Source organism: Globicephala melas, chromosome 2, assembly GCF_963455315.2.
Source record: "Globicephala melas chromosome 2, mGloMel1.2, whole genome shotgun sequence".
Lineage (NCBI taxonomy): Eukaryota > Metazoa > Chordata > Mammalia > Artiodactyla > Delphinidae > Globicephala > Globicephala melas.
Window position 1 is genome coordinate 90,542,192 of NC_083315.2, and position 17,199 is coordinate 90,559,390.

Below are 17,199 nucleotides of genomic sequence, written 5' to 3' on the forward strand. Positions count from 1 at the left end.
TTTTAGTTTTTTAAGGAACCTCCATACTGTTCTCCATAGTGGCTGTATCAATTTACATTCCCATCAACAGTGCAGGAGGGTTCCCTTTTCTCCACAGCATTTATTTTTTGTAGATTTTTTGATGATGGCCATTCTGACTGGTGTGAGATGATATCTCATTGTAGTTTTGATTTGCATTTCTCTAATGATTACTGATGTTGAGCATTCTTTCGTGTGTTTGTTGGCAGTCTGTATATCTTCTTTGGAGAAATGTCTGTTTAGGTCTTCTGCCCATTTTTGGATTGGGTTGTTTGTTTTTTTGATATTGAGCTGCATGAGCTGCTTGTAAATTTTGGAGATTAATCCTTTGTCAGTTGCTTCATTTGCAAATATTTTCTCCCATTCTGAGGGTTGTCTTTTCATCTTGTTTATGGTTTCCTTTGCTGTGCAAAAGCTTTGAAGTTTCATTAGGTCCCAATTGTTTATTTTTTATTTTATTTCCATTTCTCTAGGAGGTGGGTCAAAAAAGAATTTTGCTGTGATTTATGTCATAGAGTGTTCTGCCTGTGTTTTCCTGCAAGAGTTTGATAGTGTCTGGCCTTACATTTAGGTCTTTAATCCATTTTGAGTTTATTTTTATGTGTGGTGTTAGGGAGTGTTCTAATTTCATTCTTTTACATGTAGCTGTCCAGTTTTCCCAGCACCACTTGTTAAAGAGACTGTCTTTTCTCCATTGAATATTCTTGCCTCCTTTATCAAAGATAAGGTGACCATATGTGCATGGGTTTATCTCTGGGATTTCTATCCTGTTCCATTAATCTATATTTATGTTTTTGTGCCAGTACCGTACTATCTTGATTACTATAGCTTTGTACTATAGTCTGAAGTCAGGGAGCCTGATTCTTCCAGCTCTGTTATTCTTTCTAAAGATTGCTTTGGCTATTCGGGGTCTTTTGTGTTTCCATACAAATTGTGAAATTTTTTGTTCTAGTTCTGTGAGAAATGCCAGCAGTAGTTTGATAGCGATTGCATTGAATCTGTAGATTGCTTTGGGTAGAGACTCATTTTCACAATGTTGATTCTTCCAATCCAAGAACATGATATATCTCTCCATCTATTTGTATCATCTTTAATTTCTTCCATCATTGTCTTATAGTTTTCTGCATACAGATCTTTTGTCTCCTTAGGTAGGTTTATTCCTAGGTATTTTATTCTTTTTGTTGCAATGGTAAGTGGGAGTGTTTTCTTAATTTCACTTTCAGATTTTTCATCATTAGTGTATAGGAATGCAAGAGATTTCTGTGCATTAATTTTGTATCCTGCTAGTTTACCAAATTCATTGTTTAGCTCTAGTAGTTTTCCAGTAACATCTTTAAGCTGAAGGATTTTGTCAGTAGTAGATCTGCCTACAAGAAATGCTAAAAGGAGGCTTTTTGGCTAAAATGACACTAAACAGAAATTTGAAGCCATATCAAAAAATAAAGAACTCAAAAAAAAAAAGAAAGAAAGAAGAAAAAAATAAAGAACTCTGGTAAAAGTAGCTACACTGGTAAATCTAAGAGCCAGCATTATTGTATTTTTGGTTTGTAGCTCCCCTTTTTGTCTTTTTGTTTCATATGTGACAACACGCAAATGAATAAACCAATCATTATGTCTGTTTTAATGGGCACACAATGTACAAAGATATATGATAATTTATGACAATAACAAGGTGGGGACTGAGCTTTATAGCAACAGAGTGTTTGTATGTTATTGAAGCTAATCGCCATCAATTCAAACATTGCTATTGACCTTACAGAAATAAAAAGGATTGTAAGAGAGTACCATGAACAATTGTATGCCAACAAATTAGATAACATAGATGAAAAGGACAATTCCTAGAAATAAACTCTAAAAACCGACTCAAGAAGAAATAGAAAATCTGAACATACCTATAACAAGGAAAAAGACTGAATCAATAGCAAAAACTTCTCAACAAAGAAAAGTCCAAGACCAGATGGCTTCACTGGTGATTTCTACCAAATATTTAAGAAAAATTAGCCCCAGTCCTACTCACCCTCTTCCAAAAAATATAAGAGGAGGAAACACTTTCTGTGAAGTCAGCATTACCCTGATACCAAAGCCAGACAAAGACACCCTAAGAAAAGAAAACTACAGGGCTTCCCTGGTGGTGCAGTGGTTAAGAATCTGCCTGCCAATGCAGGGGACATAGGTTCGAGCCCTGGTCTGGGAAGATTCCCACGTGCATCTAAGTTGCAGAGCAGCTAAGCCTGTGAGCCACAACTACTGAAGCCCATGAGCCACAACTACTGAAGCCTGCACGCCACAACTACTGAAGCCTGCATGCCTTGAGCCCATGCTCCACAACAAGAGAAGCCACTGCAATGAGAAGCCCATGCACCACAACGAAGAGTAGCCCCTGCTTGCCACAGCTAGAGAAAGCCCACGCAGCAATGAAGACCCAACATAGCCATAAATAAATAAATAAATTTAAAAAGAAAAGAAAAGAAAACTACAGACTAATTTCCCCTATGAGTAGAGAGGCAAAAATTTTCAACAATCCCCCCCCACAAAAAAAATTCTCAACAAAATATTAGCAAACCAAATCCAACAGTACACATTAAAAGGATTATACTACACCATGATCAAGTGAGATTTATCTCAGGAATGCAAGGGTGATTCAACATAAGAAAACATGTCAATGTAATACACTACATTAATAGAACAAAGAGAGAAAAAAACCAATCATGTGAATTGATGTGGAAAAGCATTTGGCAAAACCCAACACTCACTGAGCTAGGAACAGAAAGAAACTTCCTCAATGCTATAAAGGACATTTATAAACAACCCCTAGGGACTTCCCTGGTGGTCCAGTGGTTAAGACTCCGTGCTCACAATGCAAAGGGCTGGTGTTCAATCCCTGGTCAGGGATCCCGCATACTGCAACGAGAGGAGCCTGCATGCCACAACTAAAGGAGCCCAAATGTTGCAACCAAAGATCCCACATGCCACATCAAAGATCCCACACGAGACAGCGAAGATCCTGTGTGCTGCAACTAAGACCCAGCATAGCCAAATAAATAAATAAATATTAAAAAACAAAACAAAAACACAGCACAAATCATACTCAGTGGTGAGAGACTGAAAGTTTTCCCTGTAAGATCAGGAGCAAGACAAGGATGCCCACTTTCACCACTGCTATTCAATATTGTACTGGAAGTTTTAGGGAGAGCAGTTAGGCAAAAAAAAAAAAAAAAAAAAGGACCTAAATCGGAAAGGAAGAAGTAAAACTGTCGCTATTCACAGAGGACATAATCCTATATAGAGAAAATGGAAAAGAAACCCCAAAAGAACTACCAGAACTAATGAACAAATTCAACAGTGTTTCAGGGTACAAGATCAACTCACAAAAATCAGTTGTGTTTCTATACACCAGCAATGAACAATCCAAAGGGGAAATTAAGAAAACAATACCATTTATAATAGCATCCAAAAGAATAAAGTACCTGGGAGCAAAATTTAACCAAGAAGTTTAAAGACTTGTACACTGAAAACTGTAAAACATTGCTGAAATAAATTAAAGAAGACCTAAATAAATGGTAAGACATTCCATGTTCATGTAGAATACATAACATTTTTAGGATGACAGTACTCCCCAAAGAGATCTCTGGATTAAATGCAATCCCTATTGGAATTCCAATGCACTTTTTTGTAGAAATGGAAAAGCTGACCCTCAAGTTTATATGGGATTGCAAGGGGACCTGAATAGTCAAAATAATTTTGAAAAAGAAAAAGTCGGAGGACTCACATCTTCTGATATTAAAACTTACTACAAAGCTACAGTAATCCAAACAGTGTGGGATTGCCATAAGGATAAAGTTAGAGACCAATGGAATAGAATCAAGAGTCCAAAAATAAACCCATACTTCCATGGCCAGTTGATTTTCAACAATGTTGCTAAGACCATTTAATGGGGAAAGAATTGTCTCTTCAATAAATGGTGCTAGAACAACTGGATACCCATATGCAAAAGAATGAAGATGGACCTCCCCCACCTCATACCATGTACTAAAGTTAACTCAAAATGGATAAATGGCCTAAATATAAGAGCTAAAACTGTACAACTCTTACAAGACATAAGATAAATCTTCATGACCTTAAGAGTTAGCTAATGGATTCTTAGACAGACCAAAAGCACAAGTAACAAAAGGGGAAAAAATAGATAAATTGGACTTCACCAAAATTTAAACTTTTTGTGCATCAAAGAACATGAAAGAAAGGGAAAAGACAGTCTATAGAAAGGGAGAAAATATTTGCAAATCATATATCTGATAAAGGTCCATAATATAACAATTCAACAGCAAAAAGACAAACAACCCAACTTAAAAGTGAGCAAAGGACTTAAATAGACACTTCTTCAAAGAAGATATACAAATAGCCAAGAAGCACATGAAATAATGCTCACCCTCAGTAACCATCAGGGATATGCAAATCAAAGCCACAATGAGGTACCACTTCACACCCACTAGGATGGCTATAATTTAAAAAGAGAAAGAGCGAGCAGAAAAGTGTTAGTAATGGTATGAACAAATTAGAATTTTTGTACATTGCTGGGGGAAATGTAAAATGGTGCAGCCCTGGTGGAAAACAGTTTGACAATTCCTCAAAAAGCTAAATATAGAGTTACTATCTGACCCAGCAATTCCACTCCCAGGTATATATTCAAAAGAAATGAAAACAGGTACTCTAACAAATATTTACACACAAAAGTTTATGGTGACACTATTCACAACAGTCAAAAGGTGGAAACAACTGAAATGTACGTGAATGGGTAAACAAAATGTGGTATATACATACAATAGAATGTTACTGAACTATAAAAAGGAATGAAGTACTGATATATGTTGCTATATGGATGAACCTCAAAAACACGGCAAGTGAAAGAAACCAGACAGAAAAAGTCACATATTGTATGATTCCATTTATATGAAAGAACTAGAATAGAGATAGAAAGCAAATTGGTGGTTTCCAGGGGTTGAAGGTAGGGTAGAATGAGGAGTAACTTCTTTTTTTTTTTTTTTTTTTTTTTTTTTTTTTGCGGTACATGGGCCTCTCACTGCTGTGGCCTCTCCCGTTGTGGAGCACAGGCTCCGGACGCGCAGGCTCAGTGGCCATGGCTCACGGGCCTAGCTGCTCCGCAGCATGTGGGATCTTCCTGGCATGAACCCGTGTCTCCTGCATCGGCAGGCGGACTCTCAACAACTGCGCCACCAGGGAAGCCCAGGAGTGACTTCTTAATGGATATGGGGTTTTCTTTTGGGGTGATGAAAACTTATCTAGTTTTGGAACTAGATAAGGTGGCAGTGGCACAACATTGTTGATGTGCTAAATGCCACAGTATTATACACTTTAAGATGGTTAGCTTTATGTTATGTGGCTTTCCCTTCAATAATAATAATTTTAAAAAATCATGCAAGTACTAAAAGTAAGCAGGGGTGATGGTGATAAATTCCTTTATCACCTGAAAGTAAGGAGAACCTAATTCTGACTCAAACTCAAATTTGGGAAACAATAGGAAAAGATTGATAAACTAAGCCATATAAACATTTTTTTATATGTTGTAAAACCAATAGCAACATCATAAGCAAGGAAAAATTTTTTCTGCAATTTATATCACATATAGGCTTAATCATCCTAAAATACGGAGAACTTTTACATATCAGAAAGGAAAAGACCAAAAGTGTGATTTTTGAAAAAGGATAGTTTACAAAGAAAGAAATACAGGTGGCTGTTACACATGTGAAATGATGCTCAACCTTGATCATAAGAAATATGCAAATTAAAACTACACTGAGGGACTTCCCTGGTGGTGCAGTGGTTAAGAATCCGCCTGCCAATGCAGGGGACACGGGTTCGATCCCTGGTCTGGGAAGATCCCACATGCCACAGAGCAACTAAGCCCGTGCACCACCACTGAGCCTGTGCTCTAGACCCCACGATCCACAGCTACTGAGCCCGTGTGCCACAACTACTGAAGCCCGTGCAAACCTAGAGCCCATGCTCCACGACAAGAGAAGCCACCACAATGAGAAGTCCGCACACCACCACGAAGAGTAGCCCCTGCTTGCCGCAACTGGAGAAAGCCCGCGTGCAGCAATGAAGACCCAACACAGCCAAAAATAAATAAATAAATAAAAATTTTTAAAAATTAAAAAAAAAATAAATAAAACTACACTGAGATATCATATCTCACCTATTAGATTGTAAAAAATCCAAAAGTTTGATAACATATTCTCTTGACAAGTCTATAATGAGAGAGGCAGTTCCATACATGGTGGGAGTGCAAAATGGTACAACCCCATATGAAGGTAAATTTTGTAATATCTCAGAGAATTACAGATACAGTTACTCTCTTATCTAATAATACAATTTTAGGAATCTATTCTGAAGCTACTGTACACAAAGTTGAAATAACATTTGTATACAGTTATTGTGACGTAATTTATGTTGTTTATTTATTATTTTTGGAAACAACCCCAAAGTTCTTCAGTACAAGAGTGATTGAATAAACAGTGGTATGTCCACTCAAATGAGTACTATGGATCTGTTAAAACTAATGAGGAAGGTCTATATGTTTTGATATGAAGTAATCTCCAGGATATATTGTTAAGTGGATAAAAAAAGGTGCAGAATAGTGTTGATAGTATGTTACCTATTCTATAAGGAGGGGAAATAAGGGGAAAATATACATATTTGCAAAAAGAAATGATAAAAGTAAACACCAGAAACTAATAAAAATGTTTACCACTGGACAGCAATAGGAATGGGGCTGAAGGGCATGAAGAAAAAGGAACTTCCTCTGAATATGCCTTTTTATAAACCTTTGACTTGTGAACCTGTAAATGTTTTTCAAAATATAAGACTAAATCAAAAGAAGTGAATCCTAAAATTGGAAAAAAAAATGGAAAGAAATTACCCTAACTTTATATCAAAATAGTAACATAATCACACAGGGAAAATAATTTTTCAAATAACTTTGGAATACTGTACTTTGACTGTAAATCCTTCAGTGGAACAAAAAGAAATATAAAATAATTTTAATCCTTATTCAGTGGTTTAATTGTTAGTAGTGATATTGATACTATTTTGAAACATATGTCATATGCACACACACATATAATAGAGTGATGCAAATAAGTAATTATGTTTCTGTTATTAGGAATAAGAATTCTCAAAGTCAGATAAATTATATATAAATATAAATTCAGAAGATTTTTAAAGTGCTGTAATGTTAAATTTGAATTGAAAATATCAATATGAATTCCATTTTTTAATGCTTTTTCTAATATCATGCATTAGAAAGAGTATCAATGAGCTCCCTTGGCACCTAGATTTTGGTCTCTACATATCATTCCCCAGTAAAAGCAACCAGGATTCCATGGTTGGATTCCTGGTCTAGGCCCATGTCTTTTAACCTTCTTTTTTTTTTTTTACTAAAATCACACCCCCTCCTACAGAGCCTTTTTAGACTTTTTTCCTCCAATCACTCCCCACCACCTGAAATTTTAATACCACAGATAAACTTTATGTCTGTTTATGTATTGTAGCCATTTGATGGACCACAAACCAGTGGAATATCTAAGTTTTTTCACTTTCACCAAGAACCAATTTTATTGAGGATGCATGATCTAGGGCAAGGAAAGCACAAGGTGATCCTGAGGCATGTTGTAACAGAAGCAAGGAAGCAATCAAGCCTGAAGAGACTCCCACTGACCAGAATTGGAATATTTTAGCATTAAAAAGAATAATTTATTGTAATTGATTAAAGTGCACTGAACATGTAAACATCTACAAGCTCATAATGAATCTTACAAAAAAGAGAACAAAAATAAAATAAAATAATAATCATCTGTCACTATTGATGAATACTTTTCACCAGCTCTTTCTTCTGAAAACTAATTAAAGGGAAATAAACATTTATCCTTCCTTTTCAGTAAGAACTGCAGTTTAATGTAATCAAATGGCCCCAGTTAAAGAGAGAAAGCTCTTCTTTACAGAAAATATGCCAGCTAATAAATACAGAATTGATAGAATTAGAAAATCACCACTTGACAGTCCTAATAAAGTAATTAAGGATCATCAGTGGATACTAACACAATTAGGTGAAATGTTGATCAGGTTCCACAGTGCCAAAGGATTACCTCTAATCAGAAGGGGAAAACTTTACAATGCTGAGATCTCATGGGCCCCACTTTCACTTTGTTAGTAAATTTAGCCTTAGTGGGATAATGAGACATTATGTTCATCCAGTATGATGCAATATAAAGTACACAGGATCACCTCTTGAAGTATTCTTGCCAAAGTTATTTATTTATTTACTTATTTATTTATTATTTTTTTGGGCTGTGTTGGGTTTTCATTGCTGCGCATGGGCTTTCTCTAGTTGCAACAAGTGGGGGCTACTCTTCACTGTGGTGCTCAGGCTTCTCATTGCAGTAGCTTCTATTGTTGTGGAGTACCGGCAGTAGGTGCATGGGCTTCAATAGTTGCAGCATGTGGGCTCAGTAGTTGTGGCATGCGGGCTCTAGAGCGTGCAGGCTTCAGTAGTTCTGGCGCACAGGCTTAGTTGCTCCGCAGTGTGAGATCTTCCCAGACCAGGGATCGAACCTATGTCTCCTGCATTGGATTCTTAACTACTGCACCACCAGGGAAGTCCCAAAGTTATTTAAACTGAATCATTGAACCAGTCAGAATGGCCATCATCAAAAAATCTACAAATGATAAATGCTAGAGAGGGTGTGGAGAAAAGGGAGCCCTCCTACACTGTTGGTGGGAATGCAAACTGGTGCAGCCACTATGGAGAACAGTATGGAGGTTCCTTAAAAAACTAAAATTAGAGCTACCATATGATCTAGCAATCCCACTCCTGGTCATATATGCAGAGAAAACTGTAATTTGAAAAGATACATGCACCCCAATGTTCATAGCAGCACTATTTACAGTAGCCAAGACATGGAACCAACCTAAATGTTGATCGACAGATAAATGGATAAAAAAGATGTGGTACATATATACAATGGAATATTACTCAGCCATAAAAAAGAATAAATAATGCCATTTGCAGCAACATGGATGGACCTAGAGATTATCATAGTAAGTGAAGTAAGACAGAGAAAGATAAATATCATATGATATCACTTATATTTTGAATCTAAAATATGATACAAATGAACTTATTTATAAAACAGAAATAGACTCATAGCCATGGAAAACAAATTTATGGTTACCAAAAGGGAAAGGGGGGAGAGGGATAAATTAGGAATTTGGGATTAACATATACACACTACTATATATAAAATAGATAGCCAACAAGAACCTACTGTATAGCACAGGTAACTATATTCAATATCTTGTAATAACATATAGTGGAGACAAATCTGAAAAAGAATATATATACACATAACTGAATCACTTTGCCATACACCTGAAACTAACATTATAAATCAACTATACTTCAATTTTTTAAAAATTATCAAAACCTAAAAAAAATTATTAAAAATGTAAGCATTTGTTTTTACACTAAAAAAAGAAAAAGAAAAACACCTCAAATGGACTTCCCTGGTGATGCAGTGGTTAAGAGTCTGCCTGCCAATGCAGGAGACACGGGTTCAATTCCTGGTCCGGGAAGATCCCACATGCCGTGGAGCAACTAAGCCCGTGAACCACAACTACTGAGCCTGAGCTGTAGAGCCCGTGAGTCACAACTACAGAGCCTGCATGCCACAACTACTGAAGCCCACGCTCCTAGAGCCCGTGCTCCACAACAAGAGAAGCCACCGCAATGAGAAGCATGTGCACTGCAACGAAGACTAGCCCCCACTCACCGCAACTAGAGAAAGCTCGTGTGCAGCAACAAAGACCCAATGCAGCCAAAAATAAAAAATTAAAAACAAACAAGAGGGCTTCCCTGGTGGCGCAGTGGTTGAGAGTCCGCCTGCCGATGCAGGGGACACGGGTTCGTGCCCCGGTCCGGAAAGATCCCACATGCCGCGGAGGGGCTGGGCCCGTGAGCCATGGCCGCTGAGCCTGCACGTCCGGAGCCTGTGCTCCACAACGGGAGAGGCTACAACAGTGAGAGGCCCGCGTACCACAAAAAAAAAAAAAAAACCCAAGAAAGAACACCTGAATCATTGAATCAAGCCTTTTGTATCTGTCAGTTTATAGGAAATACAAGGGATAGTGAAACAAGTTAAATGTTTCAGTGAGGAAGCAATCAGACAAATCCAGAGTGTGGAATGTGACATTCTGTGAGACAGCTGGCCTGTTCTTTTCAAAAAGTCACTATGAGGGACTTCCCTGGTGGCACAGTGGTTAAGAATCCGCCTGCCAATGTAGGGGACACGGGTTCGATCCCTAGTCCAGGAAGATCCCACACACCACGGAGCAACTAAGCCCATGTGCCACAACTTATGAGCCTGTGCTCTAGAGCCTGCAAGCCACAACTACTGAGCCCATGTGCCACAACAACTGAAGCCTGCACACCTAGAGCCCATGCTCCACAACAAGAGAAGCCACCACAATGAGAAGCCCACGCACCGCAACGAAGAGTAGCCCCCGTTCACCACAACTAGAGAAAGCCCGCAAGCAGCAACGAAGATCCAATGCAGCCAAAAATAAATAAATAAATTTATTTTTTTAAAAAGTCAGTATAAAAAAAATAGGGGGGACCTCGATTCTAGGTTAACACATTATTGACTGGGGGATTTTTGCAGAAACTAACACCTGTGGCCATAATACATCTCCAGTCAAAAATGTGTTAAAAGAGACTTTGGAGACATAATAAAATGGAATGCACAGTTCATGTTTGGATCTTACTATAAAAGACATTTTGGGAATAATTGGGGGAAATTTGAATATGGATTGGATACTAAGATGATATTAGGGTATTTTTAAATTTTGTTAAGTTTATTAATGGTGTATGGCTATGTAGGAAAATTCCTTATATTTTAGAAATGAATACTGAAGCATTTAGAGGTGAAATGTCTCATACTATTCGTCATTTATTTTAAAGAACTTCAGCATGAAGAAATAGATGAAACAAATACGGCAAGATGTTAACATGTTAAATATAGGAGATGAATATATAGGTATTGATTGTACTAGTCTTTCAACTACTTTTATTTTTTTTAAATATATTTATTTATTTTTGGCTGCATTGGGTCTTCGTTGCTGGGCACGGGCTTTTTCTAGCTGCTGCAAGCGGGCACTACTCTTCCTTGCAGTGCGCGGGCTCCTCATTGCAGTGGCTTCTCTTGTTGCAGAGCACGGGCTCTAGGAGCATGGGCTTCAGTAGTTGTGCCATTTGGGCTCAGTAGTTGTGGCTCGCGGGCTCTAGAGCGCAGGTTCAGTAGTTGTGGCGCATGGGCTTAGTTGCTCCGCGGCATGTGGGATCTTCCCAGACCAGGGATGAACCCGTGTCCCCTGCATTGGCAGGTGGATTCTTTCTTTTTTTTTTTGGCCACACAGCATGTGGGATCTTAGTTCCCTGACTAGGGTTTGAACCCGCACCCCCTGCATTGGACGCACGGCATCTTAACCACGGGACCACCAGGGAAGTCCCAGCAGGTGGATTCTTAACCACTGCGCCACCAGAGAAGTCCCTCAACTACTTTTTAAAAAATATGTTTGACAATATTCATAATATAAAGTTTAAAATATTAAAAATGGTTTGTATGAAGGGTCCCTAGGAAATGCTACTTCTCAGTCTGAGGAAGTGTAAGTTGGTTTTCACTTATATTGACAACCTGTGGTTCTTGAATTCTTCCTCATAGCCTTTTTTTTTCTTCCCTCTCTCTCCCTCACCTGTCCAGCCCTCTTTGACTCTATGCACAGCAACCAGACCTCTGATAGCCCGTTTTCTCCACCTCGCACTCTTCATTCACCTACCCTGCAACTCCGGCAGCGCTCTGAAAAGCCCCCTTGGTGTAAGTAATTGTTTTGGAACTGCCTAGAGAAGGCCAAGAGGGAATGGAGGGATTGGTGAATAAGAGACTCGTCACAGGAGGGAAACAAAGATGAGGGTTGAAGGACCAGGAGTAACCAGGCAGGGAGGCAGTTGCACTTGCTGTTTCCAAGATGAAGGGCGGATCTGTTTATTCTCTCTCATCCGTCGCCTCTGTCCTCCATGTGCCCTCTATCTCCTTGGAGGCGCTCCTTAATGATAGTGGCTCAGAGGGTCCTTTAGGGAAGAAAAGATGAAGGCTGCATTCTTCTCAAGTCCCCATTTGGTCTCTACAGCTTTCTCAGTAAAAATGACTTGGGAGGAAACCTAGATATATAGAAAAGCTGGGAAAAAGAAACTAGAATCTGCTACTACTTTCTACCTGTCCCTTCTTTCAAGGTGTCTGTTCTCATTTGTAAGTTCAAGTTCAGGTGCTGCTTTTTCCCATCTCTTCTTTATAATCTCTAGCCTATCACTATTTATCCTTGGTAACAGTGTGAACAGTGGAGCCACAAGGAGTTCTTAGGGTAATTGTAGAGGGGGAGAGATACCAGTGGTGACCAGACAGGGGATAAGGCCCAGAGACACTGGCAATGGAAGAATCCTTCCCTTATTCGTCCTACCTCCAGGGACTATCTAAAATCAAACATTATTTTAATTGGATAGAACTGAAGCAAAGATTCATATTTTTAGCATTGGGGCAAACAGTTGTAGAATTTTGCCCTTCTCCTAGCACCCTCTATGCAGAAGGAACTTTCCTTCCTGACACCAAGAATTCTTCCCCTGAATTTCAGATTATCCTATATTCCCCTTGCCATTGGTCCTTTTACCTCTGTCCAATAGTGTTTATAGGTTCTGTGCCCTAGAAATCTTATCTTTCTTCAACTTCTGTTTCTGTCTGAACTCTTTGATTTGTCGGAATCAAACTACTAGCTAAATATTAAGGCTACTTCTATCCTTGGGTGAACTCAGCTTACACGTTTTCTTCTTTTTTAAATCTCAGTATCAGATGTATAGCCTCACTGGTAAACATTTTCTTTAGGGTCTTTCTGTCTGCCCTAAATAGGCCTTGTTGGCCCCAAACCACATTCCTCTTTTTTTTTTTTTTTTCCACTTGAAGCATGCCTCATATAATCCTTTACTGCAGCGGTCCCCAACCTTTTTGGTATCAGGGACTGGTTTCGTGGAAGACAATTTTTCCACGGACCAGTGGGGAGGGGCATGGTTCAGGCGGTAATGGAGTGATAGGGAGCGATGGCAAGCGGCTGGCAGATGAAGCTTCTTTGCTAGCCCACCGCTCACCTCCTGCTGTGCGGCCTGGTTCCTAACAGGCCTCGGAAGGGGGGGGGTGCTGCTGGGGACCCCTGCTTTACAGAAAAGAGATAGCTGGCATTCCTTAAACTCAATGACTGTTGGAGCCTTTGCAGACTCAGGTTTACCAACTTCCCTGGTTCTCATTGATGACAAGCTATTCAGGTGTCCCCGATTTCCAAAATCTATCATTATTGATATCAGAGTGCTTTAAAGCTACAGTACCATCAATTAGTATGATATTTACAAAGGGAAAAGTAGATTAGTCTCCTACTAGAGATTAATGAAGAGGTAGAAGTTGGGGTAGGAGTTGTCCCACAGTGTAACTGAAGACTCTAAGGCCTTCATTTACTACTGTCAAGATCTAGGAATTAGTTTTTGTATTTTATATGTATATAATATCCATAAGCCTGTAACACTGTATGTCCCAAGACTTACAGGGTCTTAACCCTGGATCTGTAGATGGATTTCAGGGTAAAGTCTATGAACCCCAGGAATTATATGTAAAGATGAGGGGGAATATCCATATGTACATTTTCCTGGGAAGATAGTCCATGACTTTCATTAGAATTTCAAAGGGGGTCAGTGACCCCCAGAAAGGTTAATTAAGAACTGCTGCCATTAAAAAAAAATAAAAGAACTGCCGCCATTTAGAGATTTCATGGCAGTCTTCCATCTTTGAGTAAATCATTTTCCTTCCTATTATTCTGATTCACAAAGTTTTTCTACATTTTCCTGCTTACTTGTCTCTTGGGCAGTAAATAAAGGTTACCTCTGCCCCAGAAATGTGTTTTAAAGAAATAATTCTTAACAAAAGATATACATCAGATTTAACTGGGAGTGTTTCAACATCCCACACCTTTACCCTAAATGTAGAATTAGAATCTCTGGAGATGGAATCTGGAAATATCTATTTTTTAAAAAAATTTCCCATAATTTTGGTATGTAACCCTAATTATGAACCACTGGTATGAAGTGTTCATATGCCTCCAAAGTAAGAATGAGGGGCCATGGGAATTTGGAGTTGGAATGGGGGTACATTTATGAAAGAACTGGATGAAGTGGGCCTCAGCACTGTCTCCTGAAGTCTTAGATGTCCCTTAGTGCCACTCCTGTAGTATACCTTAGGCCAAAGCAACGGTTCCTGGGCTAGGCTAACTTAGGAGTCTCTGCATAACTTAAGAAGAATTCAGACCCTCTTTCCCGAAGACATGAGTAATATAGGCCGTCTGTTCTGGCATTTGAACTACATACATAGAACCTACTCTTCCATCTTGTCTGACTTGGTCTCCTGACTTTGCTTTGCAGACAGCAGTGGCCCTTCCAGCACTGTGTCCAGCGCTGGTCCTTCCTCCCCTACTGCAGTGGATGGTAACTGCCATTTTGGCTTCAGTGATCACCCCTCCCTAAATTCACATGTGACTGAAGAACATCAAGGCCTTGGGCTGCTCCAGGAGACCATTGGGAATGGAGCACAAGAGCTCCCCATAGAAGGGGAACAAGAGCCTTTTGAACGAAACCAGTCCCCACAGGAACCACCTGTGGAAACCAGCCAGCCATGCCAGAAGGTTGCTGAGGAGGTCAGCCAACCATGCCAGAACATCCCTGAAGAGGTCAGCCAGCCATGCCAGGAAGTCCCTGACATCAGCCAGCCATGCCAGGAGAACCATGATGATGTTAACCAGACATGCCAGGAGGTCCCTCAGATCAGCCAACCATGCCAGAATGCCAGCCTACTGTACCAGAAAGTCTCTGAGGAAGCTTGCGAGCTTTGCCAGGAGAACTCTGAGGAGGTCAACCAGCCACGCCAGGGGGCCCCTGTGGAGGTTGGCAGGCGGGTCCCTGGGTTACCTGTAGGGGTTGGTGGCCTGGCCCAGGAAATCCTCATGGAAGTCGGCAAACCAGCCCAAGGGATCCCTGAGGAGCTCAGCCAGCCATGCCAGGAATTCTCTGGGGACATTGGCAGGCTGGCCCAAGAGGCTTCTGCAATCATTTTGTTGTCTCAGGACATCCCAGAGGTTGATAAACCATCCCAAGAGTTCCCTGGGGAGGGTGATCTGCATGTCCAGGAGGTCCCAGAGGAGGTGAATCAGCAGCAGTCCTATGTGGTCCCTGAGTTGATTGACCAGCTGTCTGGAGAGGATGTTCCTGAAGTCCAGTATCCATCTAGCAATGTAAACCCTCAGAGCCAGTCTCTAGCCTGTGACCAGAACTCACCCCTTCCACCAGCAACATGTGATTAATCATTTTCTCATTAGTGGTGTCACACTATACCAGACATTTGAGCTAGCAAATTTTTCTGTTGGCTAACTCACCCGCCAGCATTAAGGCCTTGGATCTCACCAGAGGTGTCTGAGGAAGCAGTCCTCTTGGCATGAAGCATACCTGTGCCAGAGCTGGGCTTGGGGAGGAGCCAACTTCAGGTTAAAGCAGCTGTTGACTTCTCACCCAGCCATTAGACTTGAAAACGATTTCCTTCAAGAGGTAAATGGGTCTATCATTACCTAACTTTCTCTGATCATCCCAGGAAATCCCAGATTGGTAAAGGAACTGCCACTTAACTGCTGAAGACAACACCTGGGGATAGCAAGTGCAAAAGGGGACTCCAAGGTCTCTACTTTTCTGGAAAATATTCACAACTTTTCAAGGTACCCTTAGACCATATGCGCATTCAGGGGACTCTTGTCTTTGTTAGTATCCTCAGGTGGGCCCAGGATGGCTGTCTGAAATGTCTGGGAAAAAAGAGTTCCTTTCCCAAACAAATACCCATCATGGCCACAAATTTTTAGATTGGGCTTATGGATGTTTCCATATCATCCCCAGGTGCCCTCTCTGCCCTAGTCCTGTTCCTCTGGGCAATAGCTCTAGGGAAAAATAGGTATTAGATTGCTGTGAAAATTTCAGAGTAACTACTTAAAATGCTCTGGGGGTTCTTGGCCAATCTGTAAAGCTGGGCCTCCTTTTGTTGTGGGACTATATGGCTTAGGAGATATTGTAGTAGAGAAAAATCAGGTTCTATTTTAAGCAATCAGCAGAGATCAGTATTGTACAGACATGAGCAAAGATTATATATATATTTCTGTAGTCAAGTCAGGGACAGACTGGCCAAAGACCAAATACTCCAGGGTCCCCATAGGATTTGTCCTCATATCATTGTGTCTTTAAGGCCAGGTGTGATTATGAAGCTTTTCCCAAAGATCTGGGGATGGGGATGGGGATGGGGGTGAGTAGGAGGGGTAATGTGGTCATTGGAGTTGGGGGCCGGAACATTATGAGTGCTCAATAAATATAAAATAATGAGAATAGTCAACCATAATAATGGTGGTGATGATGTATGTCCTTGTGAATTCAAGAATGAATGACTGGGGACTTCCCTGGCGGCACAGTGGTTAAGACTCTGTGCTCCCAATGCAGGGGGTCGGGGTTCAATCCCTGGTCAGGGAACTAGATCCCACATGCATGCTGCAACTAAGAGTTCGCATGCCACAACTAAGGAGGCTGCTGGCCGCAACTAAGGAGCACCTGTGCTGCAACTAAGGAGTCTGCGAGCCACAACTAAGACCTGGCACAACCAAATAAATAAATATTTTTAAAAAAAAAGAATGAATGACTGTAGGTCAGTCAAGTCTGTGACTGAATTAATCTGAACCAGTCAAAAGCCATTGTAGTTGAGCAGGAATGGACCTTAAAAATATGGAGATTAAACATCCCAGGAGGTCCCTATGGCAATCAGCCTACAATCCCAAAATTTCTTAAATAAATAGTGTTACCGGGAAGAGAGGTTCTATCTCTGTGAAGCACCAAAGGGTACAGTGCCTTCTCACCAGATCGTTGGAATCACCCTCTTAATTTTTAACTGATGCTTGGGAGTGAGTGTCAGGAGTTGATATAAACGGCGTGTGCTTTCT

General features: G+C 40.2%; 1 protein-coding gene across 20 annotated transcripts in view; it reads left to right on the forward strand.

Moving 5' to 3' along the window:
* Nucleotides 1-16,880, forward strand: part of PPIP5K1 (diphosphoinositol pentakisphosphate kinase 1) — a 49,862-nt gene extending 32,982 nt beyond the window's left edge. For 9 of the 20 annotated variants that reach the window (XM_060294373.1, XM_060294370.1, XM_060294377.2 and 6 more), the window contains 2 exons: nucleotides 11,850-11,963; nucleotides 14,600-16,879. In XM_060294373.1, the coding sequence (XP_060150356.1) occupies nucleotides 11,850-11,963; nucleotides 14,600-15,534 (1,049 nt within the window). In that variant the 3' untranslated portion in view covers nucleotides 15,535-16,879. Of the gene's footprint in view, nucleotides 1-7,586; nucleotides 7,853-11,849; nucleotides 11,964-14,599 lie in introns of those variants that run through there. The other 11 variants (XM_060294379.1, XM_060294380.2, XM_060294378.2 and 8 more) reach the window with 4 other exon arrangements.
* The last annotated feature ends 319 nt before the right edge of the window (nucleotides 16,881-17,199 follow it).